This window comes from Globicephala melas, chromosome 3 (genome assembly GCF_963455315.2).
Source record: "Globicephala melas chromosome 3, mGloMel1.2, whole genome shotgun sequence".
NCBI classification, from domain to species: Eukaryota; Metazoa; Chordata; class Mammalia; order Artiodactyla; family Delphinidae; genus Globicephala; species Globicephala melas.
Genome location: NC_083316.1, coordinates 66712505 through 66731793, shown reverse-complemented (window position 1 = coordinate 66731793; position 19289 = coordinate 66712505). Strand labels below are relative to the sequence as shown.

The following is a 19289-nucleotide window of genomic DNA, read 5'->3' as shown; positions in this document are numbered from 1 at the left end:
AGTGTTTTTAGAGTACTCTATCCATTAAAAGGCTAATGTATGCATTATTCTTGCAATAATCTTGAAATAACCAGTTGAGCTAATACCAATCTCAGTGTTAAATGGGAAAAGGATTCTGTGATAAACACGATGATTATACCAAGGTCATGAATTCCTGCTCAAATGTGGGCAGAACAGGCATTAAACCTGAAATTTTGTCCCATGCTTTTTCTACAGTCCAGTGTTTGTGTCCAAATTAAAGTGTACCTGTTACACATATGGGGATGGATACTTTGAAGCAGTGAGAGAACCTGGAGATATAATAACAATAATAATAGTATTAAAACCTCTAGTCCAGTGTTGTCATGCTGAGCATGCTCTTGGCATTCTGTAGGAACACATTCTCTAAAGAATTGCATCATGATGTTGTGATCAAGAACTCAGCCATACTGAATTCAAATTCTGACTGTTCTATTTACTATCTCTGTTACTTTGGCCAAGTTGCTTAACCTCTTGATGCCTTCGTTCCTTACCTGTAAAATCCAGGTAATAATAGTACCAACTTCAAAGACGTTTTGTTCAATTTAACTGAATTGGTATATGTAAGGTTCTTAGAATAGTTCCTGACTTATAAAAGAGCTATGTAGCAGTTATAAAATAAGTAAATAAAAATAGATAGACCTTATAGACAATTCAAAAGTTACATGCAGAAATCAAGTTTCTAAGTCCCTGAATATTCTTCCATCATTTCAGTCATTAATAACGTTATTGAAGTGTCCAATAAATCCTGACCTATTATTTTTATGTCAGGACTTTTTCTGCTTGTGCTTGAATATGCAAACTGGGGCAGTTTAGCTGTCAGCTTTTAATTTTTCAAAATTTTCTTTTCTTCAGTGTATAATTTGACAAATCACCTCATTTGTTATGGGAAAAAAGAGAACTCTATGTTTTATTATTTGAAAATTATGAGTAATGTAAGTAATGTTTGCATAATTAGGAATTGGCCTTTCAGGAATAGAGCTTTTCTTATGCTTACAGCAAATAACTTATGAATTGATTTTTCTTTATAAGATTGCAAAATGGGAATCCTGTAAAGGCATAATAAATACAAAGTTGGAATTTATGACAACATATTAATATCAGATTCTCAGATGTGATACATCAACAATAAGCTCTTTGTGGCTTTGCATAAAGATGGAATCACAGAGCAGAAAAGAACAGTAGAATCTTCCATTTAATGAATGTTATTGAGCATCTCTGGAGCTGTTCCAGACCCCCAGGGCCTAACCTCCCCTTTATCTATGCCCCCAAGATAAAGAGCTTGACCTTGAGATAAATTTGGGAAAGACTCTAAAACACACACATCAATTGTCATTACACAATGCAGAAAATAATCATCCTGAGAGGAGAACAAAGTGCTGTAGGTATCAAGAGGAGGAAAGGTTACTTCCATTCCTAGGAATCAGATTCCATGGGTGAGATAGCTTTTGAGATGGGCTGGGTTGGAAGTGTACTTCACCAGTAAAATTATTTGGTGGGAACATTTTAAGCAAAATACAGGATGATAAAAGGCACAAAGATGAGAAACATGGGAACCTTCTGGAAGAATTAGCATTAGTGGTTACCTAGATTATTTGGTGTTTGCAGAGATGCTGAGGAGCCAGACAGGAAGGTGGTTTGGGTCTACACTGTATATGGCCTTTAGTCATCCTCTTGAACTATTTCCATAATATAGTTTTCAATGTTATTAACAGTATCATCCCAGGAACATGATTCTGTAATCTCTTTTTATAATGTATAATTGAAGCATACCAACATTATAAAAACAAAACAACACAGAACTCTTATTAACAAAATTTGTGATAATTTTTAAGTAGTACCTCAGGCTTTTCTTTTGAGGATTAAATTGTACTGTTGGTTTTTTTTTTCTCCATTATGTTTTTTTCTGCCTCCAAGATAAACCTGTTTTTCAACTCATTAATTATTGTGATTGTTTTCAATAAGACTTGGTCTAATAGGTAGTTGATTTGGAAAAGGCTCAGTGTGGCTTATTGACTGAAATTAGTGTTAATTTCTAACCTAGAATTTATAACCAAAAATTAATTGCTGAAAGAAGCAACTGCAAAGTTTCAAAAATAGTTTTCAGGAGACCCTCCTATGAACAGAAATGTCAATTGACATGTGGAAAATCCCATGAGAAACCACAAAATATTTATATCCATCTGGATGGACACCTAGTCCTGGACACTAAGGAAACTGTTTCAATGAAGACAAATGTTTGGTTTTCCTGTCTGTGAACGTAATCAACTACATATGAAATATATGGAAACTAGATTCTTTGCTAGAGAGAAAATGAAAGATTGGAAAAATACCTTTAGGGCTTTGCTTGGTTTCAAACTTTTGCAATTTTTCCTATTGCTAAGGTACTTTTAGATACTGGCTTGCAAGCCAGTCTGTTCTCTCTTGACCTTCACCTCATGTCTCCCTTCCCCTCTTTGTTTCCTGTCCAATCTTGCCCTCAGATAGAAAGGAGATAAGATTAGTAGCACCCAGTGTTCTAGGAATTGGTCTATAAGATGAGGCTGGAGGAAGGGGAGAAAGGAAATTAATTCTTTCAGCAGCATGAAGAAGGCAGGTAATAACGCCATTGTATTCTGTGCTAGTTAGATCTCCTCTGGACATCTAATTCTTGTTGCTGTAAGATTTCTTTTGTATTGCTATGTTTTAAAAGACCCTGACAAATTTGAATTTATCAAGAGGAGGTTAACAAAAATGATGACCAGGTTGTACGTCGTGATTATGAAATTAAGTGGAGATGTTTGTCTCAGTTAAGAAGAGAATTATAGGGAATATGTTAGTTGTCTTCAAATATTTGAATGGCTGTTATGTCAAAGAAAGCCACATTATTCCATTGTTTTCCAGACGCTGTCTTTAGGAGAGTGATATGATGTGTTTCTTTGTGAGATTATGAGTTCCCTGCCACTAGAAGTTTTGAAGCAATGTTTAGATTTTTGATTGGCAGGTTGGACTAAGTGACCTTTAATTTCAGTTTGATTTTAAACTTTTATTTATGCAAAGTCGCTTACACCCTGTTTTCTGAACAGGCTGTTTCCTAGACTGTTTCTTGACAGTTTGGAAAAGTAGAAGTTAATAGTGTGCATTCACAACTTGAAAATAGCCTCAAGATAAGAAGAATGGGGCTTGGGCCCCCTCTGAATAGCCTTGTACTTTTATTCAATTTCATTGCCTTAAAGTTAGACCTGTCCACTTTTTTTTTATCAGTTGAGTTCCTTAAAGATGTTCCAATTAAGGAAAAATTTATCCTAGGGAGACAAGTTCTGAAGATAGGGAAATTACATTGTCAATGTCATTTGATTAACACCTGAATGTAGATACACTGACTATTTTCTTTTAAAGAAGGTCCTAATGATTCTGAAAAGAAAGCATTTAATTTTAGCTTCTATTTGAACAGGCAGGAAAAAAATCCTCTATAGCAGTCATTAACTCACTGCTGAATAAGTCAGTGGCACATTAGATTAATTGAGCTCTGTATAGGCAAGCAGAGACTGTGCTTTATCGCTTATAGTTAGTGTCCTTGGGATGAGTTCAAGCTACATGAAAAAAATAATTCCCCTTGACCAAAGAGAAGCAGATAGGTCCACCAGAGATATCTCAGCTCTATTCAAGGTACACCTTCCACTGTTTTTTCCCTTCATCTTTTGAGTTTCAAAAGATATTTTAATTAAGCCAGATGTGTGGATCTGTATTTTGGGAACCCATCATTTCAAAGCCATCATAAAATTTCTGAATTCCTCTTTGGAATATGAGAAGTGAAAAAGGAATGATATTTTACTAAAAGGCTTCTCAGATATCATAAATGGTATAAATGTCATGTTTGAAATAACTATCATTAAATACTTGCTTGTGCGCATACACACACACACACACATTATATGCCAATATTTTATAATAAGGTAATTTTCTGTCTTCAAGTAGTCACCATTAATTTTCTTAAACATTGAAGTTTTATATTATTTAATATAAGAATATTATATTCAGTATACAGCCCTACATACCCCCTAGTGGGGTGAGGGTGATGGGCAGGGAAATCTGTTAGTCTAAGGCTGCATCTCCTCAAGCCCACAGCTCAGCCATTTCTTTGTCTCTTGTGTCTTGTGCTTGGGCATCGGTCACTGGAACTTTTACTTGATCTCCATTAATAGTAACTCTATTTCAAGGGAGGTAACTTTCATAGGAAGAAGTCACAAATATAATATTGTCCAATATATTTAAGAAACATGTTACTAAAGATAGGCTGACAGCATAAAAGAGGATCCTTTAAAAGCCTTATTTATAAAAAATGAATATTTTATATTGTGTTTAAGATTATGAGCTCTTATTTATTTAATGAAATTATTTGGTCATTTATTTTTGTTTCGTGTTTCTACCGCTGTTCAAATGGAGTCTGATTATTCATTGAAATAGTATTTCTAAGAGAAAAACCCTGAATCCATCCAAATATCATTCAGTAGAGACTTAGTTAAATAAATCATGGTTTATCCATAAAATAAAATATTATTATTGTCCATATTCACTGATAATATTGAGATAGAAAATATGTGCAATATATTAATGAAAGCAAGTTAAAGAACATCATATATTATATAATCCTAGTTTTATTTATAGTATAAATATTTGATTATAATTACATATATTTTTATATATGTATTCAGATGTTTAAGTATTTTTACTTCAAAATTCAGTTTGTTTTGAGTTTTTAGTTGATAATTTAGTTGATTTAATAAATATATTTCTATTTTCTAATGCAAATCTTAACCCATTATAACAATGGGTTTTTTGCCAACCTCTTAATCACAAAATCTCTTCTGACATTAACATTTTATGTGCAGTGATTCCGTGGTTTCCTGAAATGGATGCTATCTCTGGGATTTGCGCCAGTATTGCTGACTTATCCATTATTTTGTCGTTTTTGGTTCTTTTGGTTTTAACAGATTTACTTTTTAGATTAGCTCATTTGTCCAGACTTATGGGAATGAATTGAGGGTGAAGTGAGCAGTTGCCCACACATAAATAAAGCAGAAATCCATAGAATATGAGCCTGGTGGTATTAGCTTGCTTCTGTCAGTTGCTGTGAAACAGAACAATATAGGTGTTTAACCATCTGAAATTCACATATGATAAGCAAGTAACCTCAGCTGCATGGCTTTTCTGTCACATTAAACAGCATTCTTCTTCCAGAACTATTCCCTCCTCTCCTGTATTAAGTTTTCAAAAAATTATGAATTAATTTTATTGGAAATTGATAAATGTGAGCAGCCATTTATATTAACTTCTGACCTGCTTTATCCTTCACAAATTTCTTCTATTTGGCCATGAATTTTCTTTGGCTACCTTAGGTTTAATTCCCAATTCTCTTTTTAGATGGCTCCCAGTAATGTAAAACAGCCATTAAATTCACTTACTGGACTTCATTTTCTCATGTCTAAAACTGGATAGCTTTCCAAAAAATATTTACTCAGTACTAATTATGTGCACTATACAAAACTGAAACATAACCACTGCCTTTGAAAGAAGGAGCAGGATAATGTCCAGCTTGGGAACAAGGTTGGAAAATATTATTGCCATTTTGTTTAGAACTGGCTTTAGGTTATAGTTAAAAAGCTAGTGGGGGATGTTTGGAGGCAACTAAATCAGGAAACTAAAATAAATACTAAAGAAATGAGGGTGGTGAGACTTGCATTCAGTCTACAATGATGAGGTGAATTTGGATAGGGAGGGAGGGCACATTGAATAAACAAAGGATTTTTCAGGACAGTTGTATAAATACATGAAATGTTGAATTATAGGCTTTTGTAATGTTAAATCACCTAGCCTAAAGATCTTTAGTGCTTCCTTTAAGTAGCAAAATGTGTCCTAATTACGTCCCCAAAGTCTCTTTAATACTAGCTGGGGCATGAATATAGGCCTATTACTTAAGGCATATTATTTCCCAGCTACCCAATACTCTGGGAATACTTTGTAAATTACATATGTTTTTTACTTAGTAGAAAAAAATGAAACCAAAGCTTTCATTTATTCTTTATTATTTTCCCCATTTGTACCTCTTTCAAAATGAGAAAATCACAAATGCATTAATTGCTGTTAACATGATTAACTGTATAAGTAGCTTGTAAAACTCATGTGAGCTATATTACTACTAAACTTTAGAAAGTGCATTTTTGTGGTTCTATTTTAATGAATGTATTTAATTAATAAACTATAGTTTGATGCTTTTTGAGTTACTTTAAAATCACAGATTTATTTTTTCATGAGATTTATTTTTTCATGCTCTAATGGTCATTAGAGCAATCATTGTCTTTTCAAATATTATTCCTTTTCTCTCCTGCCCCAAGAAAGAAAATATGATTATATAGTTATATAAGTTATTATATATGATTATGTATAAATTTATATAACTAAAATATAGATGACATTTAAGGCTTTCTCTTTGGCAAGTCTAGTAATGTAGCATAATGAAGCAACTAAATTTTGTTGAGTAACACAGAGGACTGTATTAGATATTTATACATATTTTCTTTCTTTCTTTTGACCAATATTTATTGAGCCCTGCAGTGTTATAGGTATTATTATAAAAACTGTAGTTATAAGGGTGAGCAAAAGAGGCACACTCCTGCCCTCATGAAACTCCTAGTCTAACGGAAGAGACTAGTAAACATACAAATACATACTTACAGGCTAACTACATGTATATATAATTATATTTTATGTACTACACAGTATTAACTGTATTCAAATAAATGCTGTCCTCCAAATCTAGCACAAGAATCAAACTGCATGTGGAAGAATGATAGAACAGAGAAGGCTTTGTAATTCTCTGAACATTTTCTCTGCAAATCCATTGATTGCTGCTCCTCACGGTGACCCAATTATTCTGCAGTTCTGAGAGTGGAGAACGGACCACATAGTATGCTGTCTGAAGTCTTTGGCCAGGAGAGACGAACACTTCTCTTCATACTTTCACAAAAAAGGAGTTGGTAATAGCAACTTTTAAGTCCTGAGGCTTGTCCTCATTGGGCCATTGGCCAAGAACAAACAAATCAACAAACAATAAAACAAAGATCATGTAAACTAATAAAACCTCTTTCTAAATACTTCTCTGTTTACTTCCAGAGACAGCTCCACAACTTACTTAAATGACTGAATTCACAAATTTTAAATGTTAATTTTCTCTCCTTTGTTTTAGTACTAACACACACACGTACACACACACACACACACACACACACACACACACATTTATAGCATTTAACCTCTAGGCAGGCATGAATAATCATGCATACATATCATCGTTATTTTTGCATCACTGCAGTTGAATAAAAACATTCTAAAATGTTGTGAGAGTACAAGAATACATACTTCTTGTTGCTTTGCTCATGGAAATAATAAATTACATAGATAATTGTATATTTGCAAAGCATATTTGTGCATAATTAACTAGATTTATAGTATAGCAAACAAAATGATCCATAAGTCAATATGAACTAACATCTCTATGTAAAATAGATTATCATGTGCTAAGAAATGTATTTTATGTATTTCATAATGAGCTTTTCCTATTTGATGGTGAGCGATGCTGGGCTGGGTATAGAATTGCTTTAAATGGATAGAATTTCCAAGGTGTGAAAGTTTCCTTAAAACACCCAAGGATAAGACAAAAAGAAAAAAAAAAAACCCAGGAGATAACAAAATTGTTGAGACCACATGAAGAGACTAGAGCCTGTTCAATGAAGAAGTATGTGTGTGTTTTGCTAACACATGTATATCAGGGTAATACAAAACTCACTGGGTTTGTGTAGTTATTGTACTTGACAGTTGATCCTGTGAACAAAGGAGAAAGGTGAGGGAGGGAGGAAAAGAGGGAAGGGAAGGAAAATCTGTAGGATGCCTTCTTCTCCTTCGGTTAAGCACCAACCCAGTTCATGAACATGTACACTGACAGACTGTCCTGAAAAAATTGTGGCCAACTTCAGAATCAGAGGAATAGGTTTATTGTATCAAAATGTGGTGGTAAACTCTGTGGAAAAATTAAAATAAAAATTTGCTGAAAGTGCAGCTGCCCTCAAAGCACAGCCCTAGACTGTATGTATTTCCGGTCTCACCTGCCTTAGAGATGATTAATTTCTCAGGCGTTCTAATATATTTTAAATGGGAACAACAAAACTGGTTACCATTGCAGTTGAATGCCATTAGTTGCAAATAAGAGAAAGCTCAACTAAAACTAGATAAATAATAAACTGCAAGTATTTTTCCTCAGAGCTAGAAGTCTAGAGTAAGGTCACGATATGATTCAGTGGCTCAATAATATCATCAGTAATCTAATTTCGTTTTGTTTATCTACTCAGTCTTTGAGAATTGGCTTCTTTCTAAAGCTCGCTCCCATCATGGTTGCAAGATGTCTACCAATTTGCTTCTAGGGCCACAGACTTCCTGGTCCTTACCTAAAGAAGTGAGAGAGATGGTTATTTGCAGATACTTCCGCAGAAGAAAGTGTCTTTCCAAGAGCTCTCCTCACCCAAACACCTACAAACCTGTCCTTACACATTTTTGTCTCCAGTTGGATCATATACCTACCTAGACCAATAACTGTGGCCAGGAAAAGGGAAAAGATTTACTTAGTTCTGAGATACAGACTCTCTCTCTAAATCCAAAGCAAGAGTCATCTTCCCCCAAGGCATCAATGTAGATACCCAAACCTGAAGATGTTAAAGAGAAAGAGCATTGAAAGTCAGTGAAACAACCACAGAGTACATTGCAAATGTTTTCTACAAGCCTGCTAATTTACTGCTGCAGTTCCAACAATTGGACCCATGGCTCTGCAATAAACTTTTTATGGATAGAGCCATAATTCTCAATACTTAGTGTTCATAACAGTTACCTGCTGAGCTTTTAAAAAATGCAAAAACCTAGGCTAACACCCAGAATTCAAATTCATTAGATCTGTGGCATTTTAACAAAATCCCAGGTGATTCTGTTATGGGCAATAAGAGGACCACACTGAGTTAAATTCTGTATATTAGATATATACTTTCACTCTCTCTTTTCCTACCATCACCGTAATTTCAGTACATTCGTCTACATTGTCACCAGGCAGAACAATACAGAGTTGTTACTTTGCTTTTATTTCTTTTGGTGCATGTCTTTTTAATTTCCAGGATTAGAGGAACTTGCACGTGACACAGACCTGTGTGTGTGTGTGTGTGTGTGTGTGTGTGTGTGTGTGTGTTTGTTTATTTGCTGATTCATGAATTCCAAGAAGCAAATAGGAAGAGTAAGGAATCATTTAGGTATCATGAAATTACTTCTATGATCCTTAATTTCACTTAAATGTCACAAAATAGACCACTAATGTCCACTTTGAAGTTTATTTGTACTTCTGGGGCTCTTGCTGCCACCTGTTCATAGTTCATGATGCTTTGTTTGGTAATGCAGTTAGCTTACAAAGCCATCTTTGCCAGCGATAACTGAAATGGTGAATTAATACCAATCCTAACCCTGAACGTGCCTTTGTGAATATGTGTGTGTATTTTAATAGTATGTATATTGGTTAATAGTATGAATATGTTTAGTAGTATGAATATAGTTACATCTGCAAGTTATGAGGAACCACCACTTTAGAGATGTTTCAAAGAAATACAGGTCTGTGCAGACTTGTGTACCTGCTGATTCTAATATTGTTTTTTTGTTTGTTTTAAATATTTATTTATTTTACTTATTTATTTTTGGCTGCATCAGGTCTTTATTGCAGCATGCAAGATCTTTCTGTTGCGGCGCAAGGGCTCTTAGTTGTGGCGTGCAGGTTTTTCTCTCTCTAGTTGTGGTACACAGGCTCCAGAGCACGTGGGCTCTGTAGTTTGCAGCATGCGTGCTCTCTAGTTGAGGCATGTAGGCTCAGTAGTGGCGCACGGGCTTAGTTGCCCCCCCTGGCATGTGGGATCTTAGTTCTCTGACCGGGGATTGAAACTGCATCCCCTGCATTGGAAGGCAGATTCTTTACCACTGGACCACCAGGGAAGTCCCTCTAATATTGTTAATTTGTTACAAACGTGCTTTCAGGTATTATAGGCTCAAGTGGAGGGTAGTACACCTCAGGAGCTTTGGCTTTAAGACTAATTGCTATGACTCCTATAAGTTTAGAATTGTCTTTACTTCTGTGCTTGCTAGTCCTTTCCTAAAATTTCTTGCTTATCCATATATAATGGAGGAATAAAATCTTAGCCCTTGTGATATTTCTTTCTTAGGCATCACAGGCTTGGTATGTTTTGTTTAACCTCCTAGTCAGTCCCTCTCCTGCCTATGTCTATTCCTGGATTGTAAGGGACTTGAAGATGTTTCCAAGGGACCACTTCATTTCTTAAAGGGATTTCTCCTGTGACCCTTACATCCAGTTTTTGTTTCTGTTTTTTCTCTTAGGCTAAGTCCAAGAAACATTATCTGAAATCTAGCCAGTCCTTATTCCATGATCCTTTCTCCCATTTCCTTTTCTCTTTTAGTGGATACTGAATTAGCACTTTGTGAGACAGTAAGGCACAGTGGAAAGAGTTTGGTTTTATAGTCACGTGGGCTTGAATTCAAACTGACCTTAGACAAATTGTTCAGTCACTCTGAATCTCTGTATCTTCATCTATCAAATAAGAGTACATTTCATCTCATCAGTTGCTTTATAAATTCAGTTCACATACACAAAGTGACCAGCTATACGTGTAAGCTTTTTTATTCTTGTTCCTTTTGAATCTCCAGACTTTTACCAGCAATGACCCATCTAAGTCAGCACTTCTACAAGCCTCTGTGGTATTTTCCTAAAAGGGAGTTCCTGGAAGCTACCAACAGTTTTCTTCTTTGAACATGTTGTGAAGTACTTTGGACATGATAAAGCAGCAAACAGCTTTTAAATATTTATGCTCTCCACACCATGCATGCCAAGTGTGTTTGCTCTATTTTTTTCTTTTTTTTTTTTTTTTTTTGGTGCCAAGGAGACAAGCCAAACAGTGTGAGAGGAAAATACTGTCGGGACACAAAGTAAGCTTGTCTAATGTGTACTCTGTGCAGATGTAACCCTAATGGAAAACAGTGGAGACTGCTCCCTAGTTACACAGTGATACCTTGAGGAACAAATCACCTAGAAACAAAACTCCTTTATAAGCAATTCAGCTGAGTAAATTTTTATTTTAAAACTTCATGAATCAAATGAAGTAGTACTGGCTAGAGTAATATAATTCAACAGTAATATTCTGATAAAGCTGCAATTGTGCACAGAGCAGAAATATCTTCTCACAGAGCATGTCTGTTAGTATAAAGATGAAGACATGCATTCTAGGCAAAATTGTGACGCTATTTCACTTTTGCAACACCATGCTCCATCCTCCACATACACGCAGCAGATTATTACCCTTGGAGTTGTGCTGCTCTCAAAAATGTCCCCTTTTAAAGAAGGAATCAAAATGATTCACACTTTGAATTATAGTTCATGTTACATTATATTGATTACTTAGTCGTGTCTCAATCCTGGCTACAAGTTAGTACCATTGAGAGAGACTCTGACTCAGTTGGTTTGAGGTGGGCCCAGAGTTTGGCAATTCTTGTATAGATGCGGGGTTATGAACCACTGCTTTAGCATAAAGTTATGTTCTTGTAATGTGACCTCTCCTTTTGTAATATCCATGCTTATCCATGTGTGCTTGGGGTCAACCTTTAAAATGCAGGTTCCTGTGGCTTCAACACAGAATCACCACTACTGAATCTTGAAGTTTGTGGTACACATGAGTTGAGTGTGTTTGTGTGTGTATGTGACGGGGAGAGAGAGAGAGAGAGAATCTTTGTGTTTAACCAACACTCATAGTGATTCTGAGTCACTCTAAGGTTTAATAATTCCTACCTTTTTATAATTTCTAACTCATGGAACAGAATTTTTGACTGTCAACAATACCTTTTAATTCCTCTTTGCTAATAGAAAATTCCCACAAAGTGGATGGTTGGGGTATTTATGTTATATACAATTTATATTTTAAACAATATTATTTATAATAATTATAATAATTTCCACTCAAGCTAAAAAAGTTCAACCTTGTTTGCAAAAGGACAGAAAATTCAAATTCAGACAACCAAAAGGTCTTTTCTAATGCTTGCTTATTTTAAAGTATGAGAGTTTTTAAATGTTAATTTAATGTAAGTACTATCCATTTATCTGTCATTATCTAATTATCTAATGAAAAATATCTAATGTATATACAAAATTTCAAGTCAGAGACTTTTAGTCATTATTTAGAAATGTGAAATATATTTATGTTCAATCTCAATTTCTCTTTCTCTCTCTCTGCCCCATCTCTCTCTCCCTCTCAACTCACTCCTTCCCTCTCATCTCACTCACTCCCTCTCTTTGTTCCCACCTCATCTCTTTTCCTCTATCATAGCATCAGATGAGGAGCCAGCTTCAGCAGGTAAAGTTCCTATGCTGTAAAGATTATTCCTATTTATTTTAATGCCCTTAATAATATAGACCATTTGAAATGTATTTGTTCAGGTTTCGACCACAAAACTGGCACAGTTTTATTTATTTACTTTATTTCTTGAACCCATTATGCAGTCCCAGACTAAATGAAGTTCGTTATGAGTTTTAAATAAAAAGAGAAAATAATTGAAAATGAACTGTCACAGAGGAAATCATAACACAAAAAATCACATCACTATTACAGAATAAGGAAATTTGGAAAATTAAAACATTGAGAAAAATGCCAATAAGTAATAAATGGGGAGAAAAAAACTAAAATGATAAAATGCAGAAAAATAATAAAATGAGGAGACTGAAATTAAAAAGAGGAAAATGATAGGCTTCCCTGGTGGCGCAGTGGTTGGGAGTCCACCTGCCAATGCAGGGGACACAGGTTCGCGCCCCAGTCCGGGAAGATCCCACATGCCGTGGAGCAGCTGGGCCCGTGAGCCATGGCCGCTGAGCCTGTGCGTCCAGAGCCTGTGCTCCGCAACGGGAGAGGCCACAACAGTGAGAGGCCCGCGTACCACAAAAAAAAAAAGAGGAAAATGATAAAACATACTTTCAGAAATATGACGTACTATGGTAGAATACTGCATTATCAAATACGACTGACATTGAATATGATATTCATTTAAGTTTAAGGATAAAAATCATGTTGTTGCCTCAAATATTCACTTTCGTTAAGAAAATAATTTTTGCAGTTATAACTTAATGATACTGAAACTTGGCATCATGACTGTGCTTCTCATCCATCTAATCAGCATTGATCAAGAACAGGCTCAGGGGCTTCCCTGGTGGCGCAGTGGTTGAGAGTCCGCCTGCCAATGCAGGGGACACGGGTTCATGCCCCGGTCTGGGAAGATCCCACATGCCATGGAGCGGCTGGGCCCGTGAGCCATGGCCGCTGAGCCTGCCCGTCCGGAGCCTGTGCTCCGCAACGGGAGGGGCCACAGCAGTAAGAGGCCCGCGTACCGCAAAAAAAAAAAAAAAAAAAAAAAGAACAGGCTCAGGTCTGAACTAAATACTGTGAGGAATGCAAATGGTAGAGAAGGCATGGTATTTTCAACTTGGTTCTAGGACAGTGGGATGGGTCAAAGACCAGGCACATTTATAAGGAGAAAGCAGGCACCACAGCCAATCTGGTTAGCAAATAATAAAAGGCCCAGGCTAGCAGACTAGCAACATCAACAAAAAGGGATAAAGCCCTCCATCTCAGGTTACTGAAGCTAATGGACAAAAATGGGGCTTGATTGTATAGAAAATGGGGAATGTAGCCCAGTTATTGGAACTCAGGTACAGAATAGGGTCTTTTCAATTCATAGGCCTAACTTTTTTCAATTGGTAGGAGACTTCTTGATTTCTACGTTCTTCTAGAACTGGGCAGGGATTTTTACCTGTAAAAGTGGTTCAAAACATCAAAAATTCAATGGAAGAAAATGAAATAGACATCTTAACAAATATCTTTGGTAAACTCCAAGGATGCCATATTGCATTATACTCATTATCACTGCCTTGAAATGGAATCACAGAAGATAAACTCTCAGTTAATGTTTCATTTTCATAATATTGTTAGATAGTTTATAACCTGATTTGGATGATAAGAACTCCCTATAATTTTCTCCTACTCTAGTCAGTATTATGTAGCCTATTTTTAGGAACAACCTAATCACATGACTCAGTAGCAGACTTATGTGTTGTTATGAGTTTCCTCTGCCTAGTTTCTGACTTCTTTTTGCCCTGACTTAAGGCTTTAGTGTTGACAGCGTTGCTCAAAGACTCTGTCTTTCTCAGCCTTAGTTGAATTTTCTCTTGGTGTGAGTACCAGGCCTTGTGAGCCTATGCTTTTCTAGAGCAGTTTCATTCCTCTAATATTCTTACACCTCATTCCTAGCTATGTTGCCTGCCAAGCAGTTTTGGTGACTTTGCAAAAGAATTATTATTTTTGCATGATGAAGATTAATTTTAATTTAATGTAAGTAATACATATAACTATTTCTTGGTGTAATTTTCTTATTTTAAAAATTTCTCTGCTTATTAAGAAACTCTTTTGTAAATGCAACTGAACATTTTTCCCCCAATATTTATTTGACTCTAGAGTGATCTGAACATCATAGAGTTTAAATTATGTTTCTAAAATAGTTTTGTTTTCATATATGACCAGATGTTTTTGTTGTGATTTTAGCATAGATGATTAGAATAGAGCAAATGTATTAAGTAATATTTTAACTAAATAGTTTCACATACAGATTGCATTAACATTAAGAAAATTTGCATTTAGTAAAGCAGACATTCTTTTTATATAAAACTGCCAATGGGAGCCAAATGTTCTTCCGTTAATTTTATCAAAGTGTATAATAAAAAGTATTATTGTGTAGTTGTATTAAAACTTTTGACAAGGTATTATGAGATTTATAAAGGCTTGATTTCATAAGGAATATGAATAATTGTGGAAAGTGGATTGTGATTTTGTTTTAGCGTTTTTTGGTACTTCTTGCCCCCAGTTTTTTCAGCAACTATTTTTCTCAATTAAATATTTATTATTCTGTTTATGTGTCTTTTTCAGTAATATTTATCAAAATATATCTTTTATTTTAAACTATTACCCAAAGTATATTTAATATATTGTTGATAGTCTCTGTTTTTACTTTCATCTCCTTCCATCAACAGTTTAGCTAGAATGATCTTTCCCAAACTCAGACTCCTTTAATTTATCTTTTTGATCCTTCTTTAATTTATCTTTCTTTCTGTTATTTCTCCATTCTGTTTAAATTATCAGTGAAATGCAATCATCTGTTTGCCACAGAAATTGTACCTGAATTAAACTTTCATATGTCCCCACGTGATATCTTTATCAGTTTCACATTCTTCCTTCAGCTTCATGGCATAATTGGACTGTAACTTCTTCTAATAATGCTTCAGTTTCTTTAACTTAAATAATTCAGATATTTCTAATAGATCTGCTACTCCTCAAAGTTCAACAGTAGAAGGAATAAAGTAAATGGGGGTGTTTCTTGCTGCCAGATAGTCACAGGCTCATGATCACCAGTTGTTAATATATGAACATTATAAGTTATGAATATTATAAGTTAAAAATTAATATTTTAAAAAACAAATATATACATGGTTTATCTAAATGTGCAGGTGCCTAGTGGATACTACTGAATGATACTATTTATTAAATATTTGCAATGTATGGATAATATATAGCAAATCTAAGTTATTTTTACCCCAGAGGTACACAGAATTGGATTAATTATAATTCAATAATCATGAAAAATTCTCATTGTCCAGAATATTTTTTAGAGAAAATAATAGGTTTCTGTCTGGACTAGCATATAGTATAAAAAAAATTAGAAAGAGACAATATAACTCTGAGAAAATTAATGAGATATTAGATAGTGTTTTACTTGTGTTATAATGCTGCAAAGTGATTGTGCTTTTCTCTTTAAAATAGAGTATATTTGATTTGACTTATATTTAGAATTTTTATAACTGCCATCATTAAAACAGACAAGTGATTCCTCTACTCTGTTACCATATGTTTCTGTTTACAATATTTTTATGCTTCACTCTGTCCTTAGTCATTTTTTCAAATATACGTTATCTCCCTTATTTGAACCTCTAAATTGCCATGCAAAAAGCAAGTGCTTAGTAACTGCTTTTATGGTGTTGATTTATAGAGGGGATGCATAATATGTCACATCTGTGTTTCTACTCATGGAGATGTATCCCCTTATTGAATATGGAGCATCCATTTGTTAATTATTTTCATCTTCAAAAGTTCTGATGGGATGCATTAGCCCAGAGCAACATGTTTGTAGTATCTGGGTTACTAGGGCAGTTTCACCCAACACCTGTTTCTGTAACTACCAGAAGCTTCTTCTTATTTATCTTAGTTGAATCTTATGTTCAGGTATTTAAACATCTTATCATTGAGTACAAAAACACATCTATGAACTGTACAAGAAATTCCTTCAAACTAGGTTATATCCTAAGATCTAATTATAAACTAATGAGATTCATTCTGTTAAAGAAACCATAAAAGATACCATACCTCCAAATGAGTCATGTTTAGAGGTGATAGATGTAACCCAATTATGTTGCTGTTGCTCAAATAATTTTGGTAACTCTCTTTTGAAATTTCTTTTATAGTTTCAGAACTGTGCTACTATATTCATCAGACACTGGTCTAAAAATTAGGCCTTCAAAAACAAAGATTTGCAAATATTAAGAGAGTGCATGTGTGTGTGTGTGTGTGTGTGTGTGTGTGTCTGTAGGTGTAAGACACAGATCCATTTATAACTTTAATAACACTCTTTAATAGAGTTAAGTCAGTGGCTGCTTCTCCCATGTTGCACAAATCCAATTTCTATTTATCTTCTATTTAAATTTCATAATAAGGAGAGATTTGATAAACTGATTACACCAATGCCTTTGTCTGTGTTCTTTAAGAAATTAAGACATTTACATTAGAAAATTGACTGCTACAAATGAACTAATCCATATAAAATTTAATTTATTAACTATAAGGTCTATCAAATTAGGCTTATTGTCATATAAATTTCTTCATTCCTCTTTATTTTTTTGTCTTATTAGCTATTATTTTACCTCTCTATAAATACCATTTATTCATCAAATTAATGAAATCATTATAAGAATTAAAAGAGGACTAGAAATGGAAAATGTTACTGAATGGGATCAATCAGTCTGAAAATGACACAGTTGAGATACTGTAGCTGTACAATAGATCAGTGGCTAAAATTAATAAAACCACAACATACTATTTTTTGTTTATACCACCTCAGAAGCAAATCTTGATTTTTTTTCTTCTCTTGCTTAAAGGGAGATTTTTAATTGCTCTAATTGTCATTTGTCATTTTTTAATATCAAAGAAAGAGACTGAGTTTGAATTTGTATAAAAGTAGTTATTAATACTGTTAGCTCATATAATAACAAAAAATATGATTAGAAAACATGGAATTTTCAAATGAATGTAAAAGGAAAATCTTTTTAGCAATCAGCTATGTTAAAACACTAAAGTGCAAAAGCCATACTGTTCTTCACATGTTTATAAAGTTAAAATTTCATAATTTACTTAAATGCAAAAGTGCATTTCTGGCCTATTAATATCAGATCCCAATTGGTAGTGATGATACAGGTTACTGCCTAGATACAATAGTTTATAGTAGGCTCTTGTGACCTCTGTGATGCCCATCAGAGGTGGAGACAGTGTTGATTCAGCACAACAGAACTTCATCATTTTTACTAGCTCCTTCTAAATCTTTTAGTATGTTTAATCTTTTAAATGATCAGTTTGGCCACTGAGGAACTACACCTAAGAACTAATAATCTATGCATATAATAGAACATATTATATATATAATAATCTATACATATAATAGAACATTGACTAGCAGTAATAAAGATTTAAGGCTATATTACATATATATATATTCATAGTTTTATAAACAAACTATATATATAGTTTAAAACAAATATGTTATACATCTGTGCAGCTAAACACAGGATGCAGTGATTAGATATTTTCCTCTTGGTTTTTGTTGTTGTTGTTGTTGTTGCAGTACCCGGGCCTCTCACTCTTGTGGCCTCTCCCATTGCAGAGCACAGGCTCTGGACGTGCAGGCTCAGCGGCCATGGCTCACGGGCCCAGTCGCTCCGCGGCATGTGGGATCTTCCTGGACCGGGGCACGAACCTGTGTCCCCTGAATTGGCAGGCAGACTCTCAACCACTGCACCACCAGGGAAGCCCTCTCTTGTTTTTGAAATACTCAGTCTTAGTCCTACAAAAACATTACTTCTGTTTATGGTGGATTTTGTGATTTTCTTAATTATGCTACAGACTCTTTTAGATCTCTTTCCTGTTTTCTTATAGAATTTAATTCTGCATGGCAGACTATGCTCAATTATTCTACAACTCATGCTTTTGAAAAGGAATGATATCTAACCATATTATTCTCTAATGAGCATAACACTTGTGCATTTTGATCTTAGAACTTTATTTCCTTGGTGGTCTAAAGTAAAACTTCACATCCTCGTTTTTGTTCACCTTACATTTGTTGCAAATTTTCCCCTTTTTTATATAGACATGCCTATTTTCCCTTTAGTGCCTGGAGCAACGTTTCTAATTATATTGTCAAGTATATTCTTGTTCATAAGTATATGCTAAGCAGGCTTAAATATTAAAACCCAATATATAAAACTAAAAAGTTTATTGCTATAATCTCTAAAAAATAGAAAGAAGTCATTATTTGTAGATTCTCAGTGGAATAGGGAAGAAATCATTGCCTCTAAAGATTTATCTTTGGTCAGTTCACTAAGACATTCGTTAAAGAACAAATACTGCTTACTTCTTTTTTAATAAAATAAAACTTCCTTATTGATAGATTATTTGATAGTGACATTGAATTGTGAGAAAAATAGTTGGTTTTTAAATTTCTGTTATATGTAGATAGTATTTTTCTTATTTCATATTTAAGAAATATTCATATTTAAGATAAACTTAAAAATAGTAGTAAAGGTATATACATGGAAAGGAAGAGTATATCTGTCAGTGTTCTCTGGAGGAGCAGAATCAAAAGGCTATACATGTATATAAAATAAAGAGATTTATATTAAGGAATTGGCTCATGTGATTGTGGGGCTGGCAAGTCTGAATTCTATAGGGCAGGCTGGCTGAACTCAGGCAGGAGTTCTGGTTTACAGCCTTGAGGCAAAGTTTTTT

General features: G+C 34.4%; 1 protein-coding gene across 2 annotated transcripts in view; it reads left to right on the top strand.

The window, feature by feature from the left end:
* The window catches only part of EDIL3 (EGF like repeats and discoidin domains 3), a 430500-nt gene that overhangs the window by 141918 nt on the left and 269293 nt on the right, over positions 1 to 19289 (top strand). Inside the window, exon 3 of one of the 2 annotated variants that reach the window (XM_060295984.1) lies at positions 12468 to 12494. The exons of the other annotated variant lie outside the window; for it this stretch is intronic. Coding sequence (XP_060151967.1) covers positions 12468 to 12494 — 27 coding nt within the window. The remainder of the gene's footprint in view (positions 1 to 12467; positions 12495 to 19289) is intronic. 2 annotated transcript variants of the gene reach the window in all.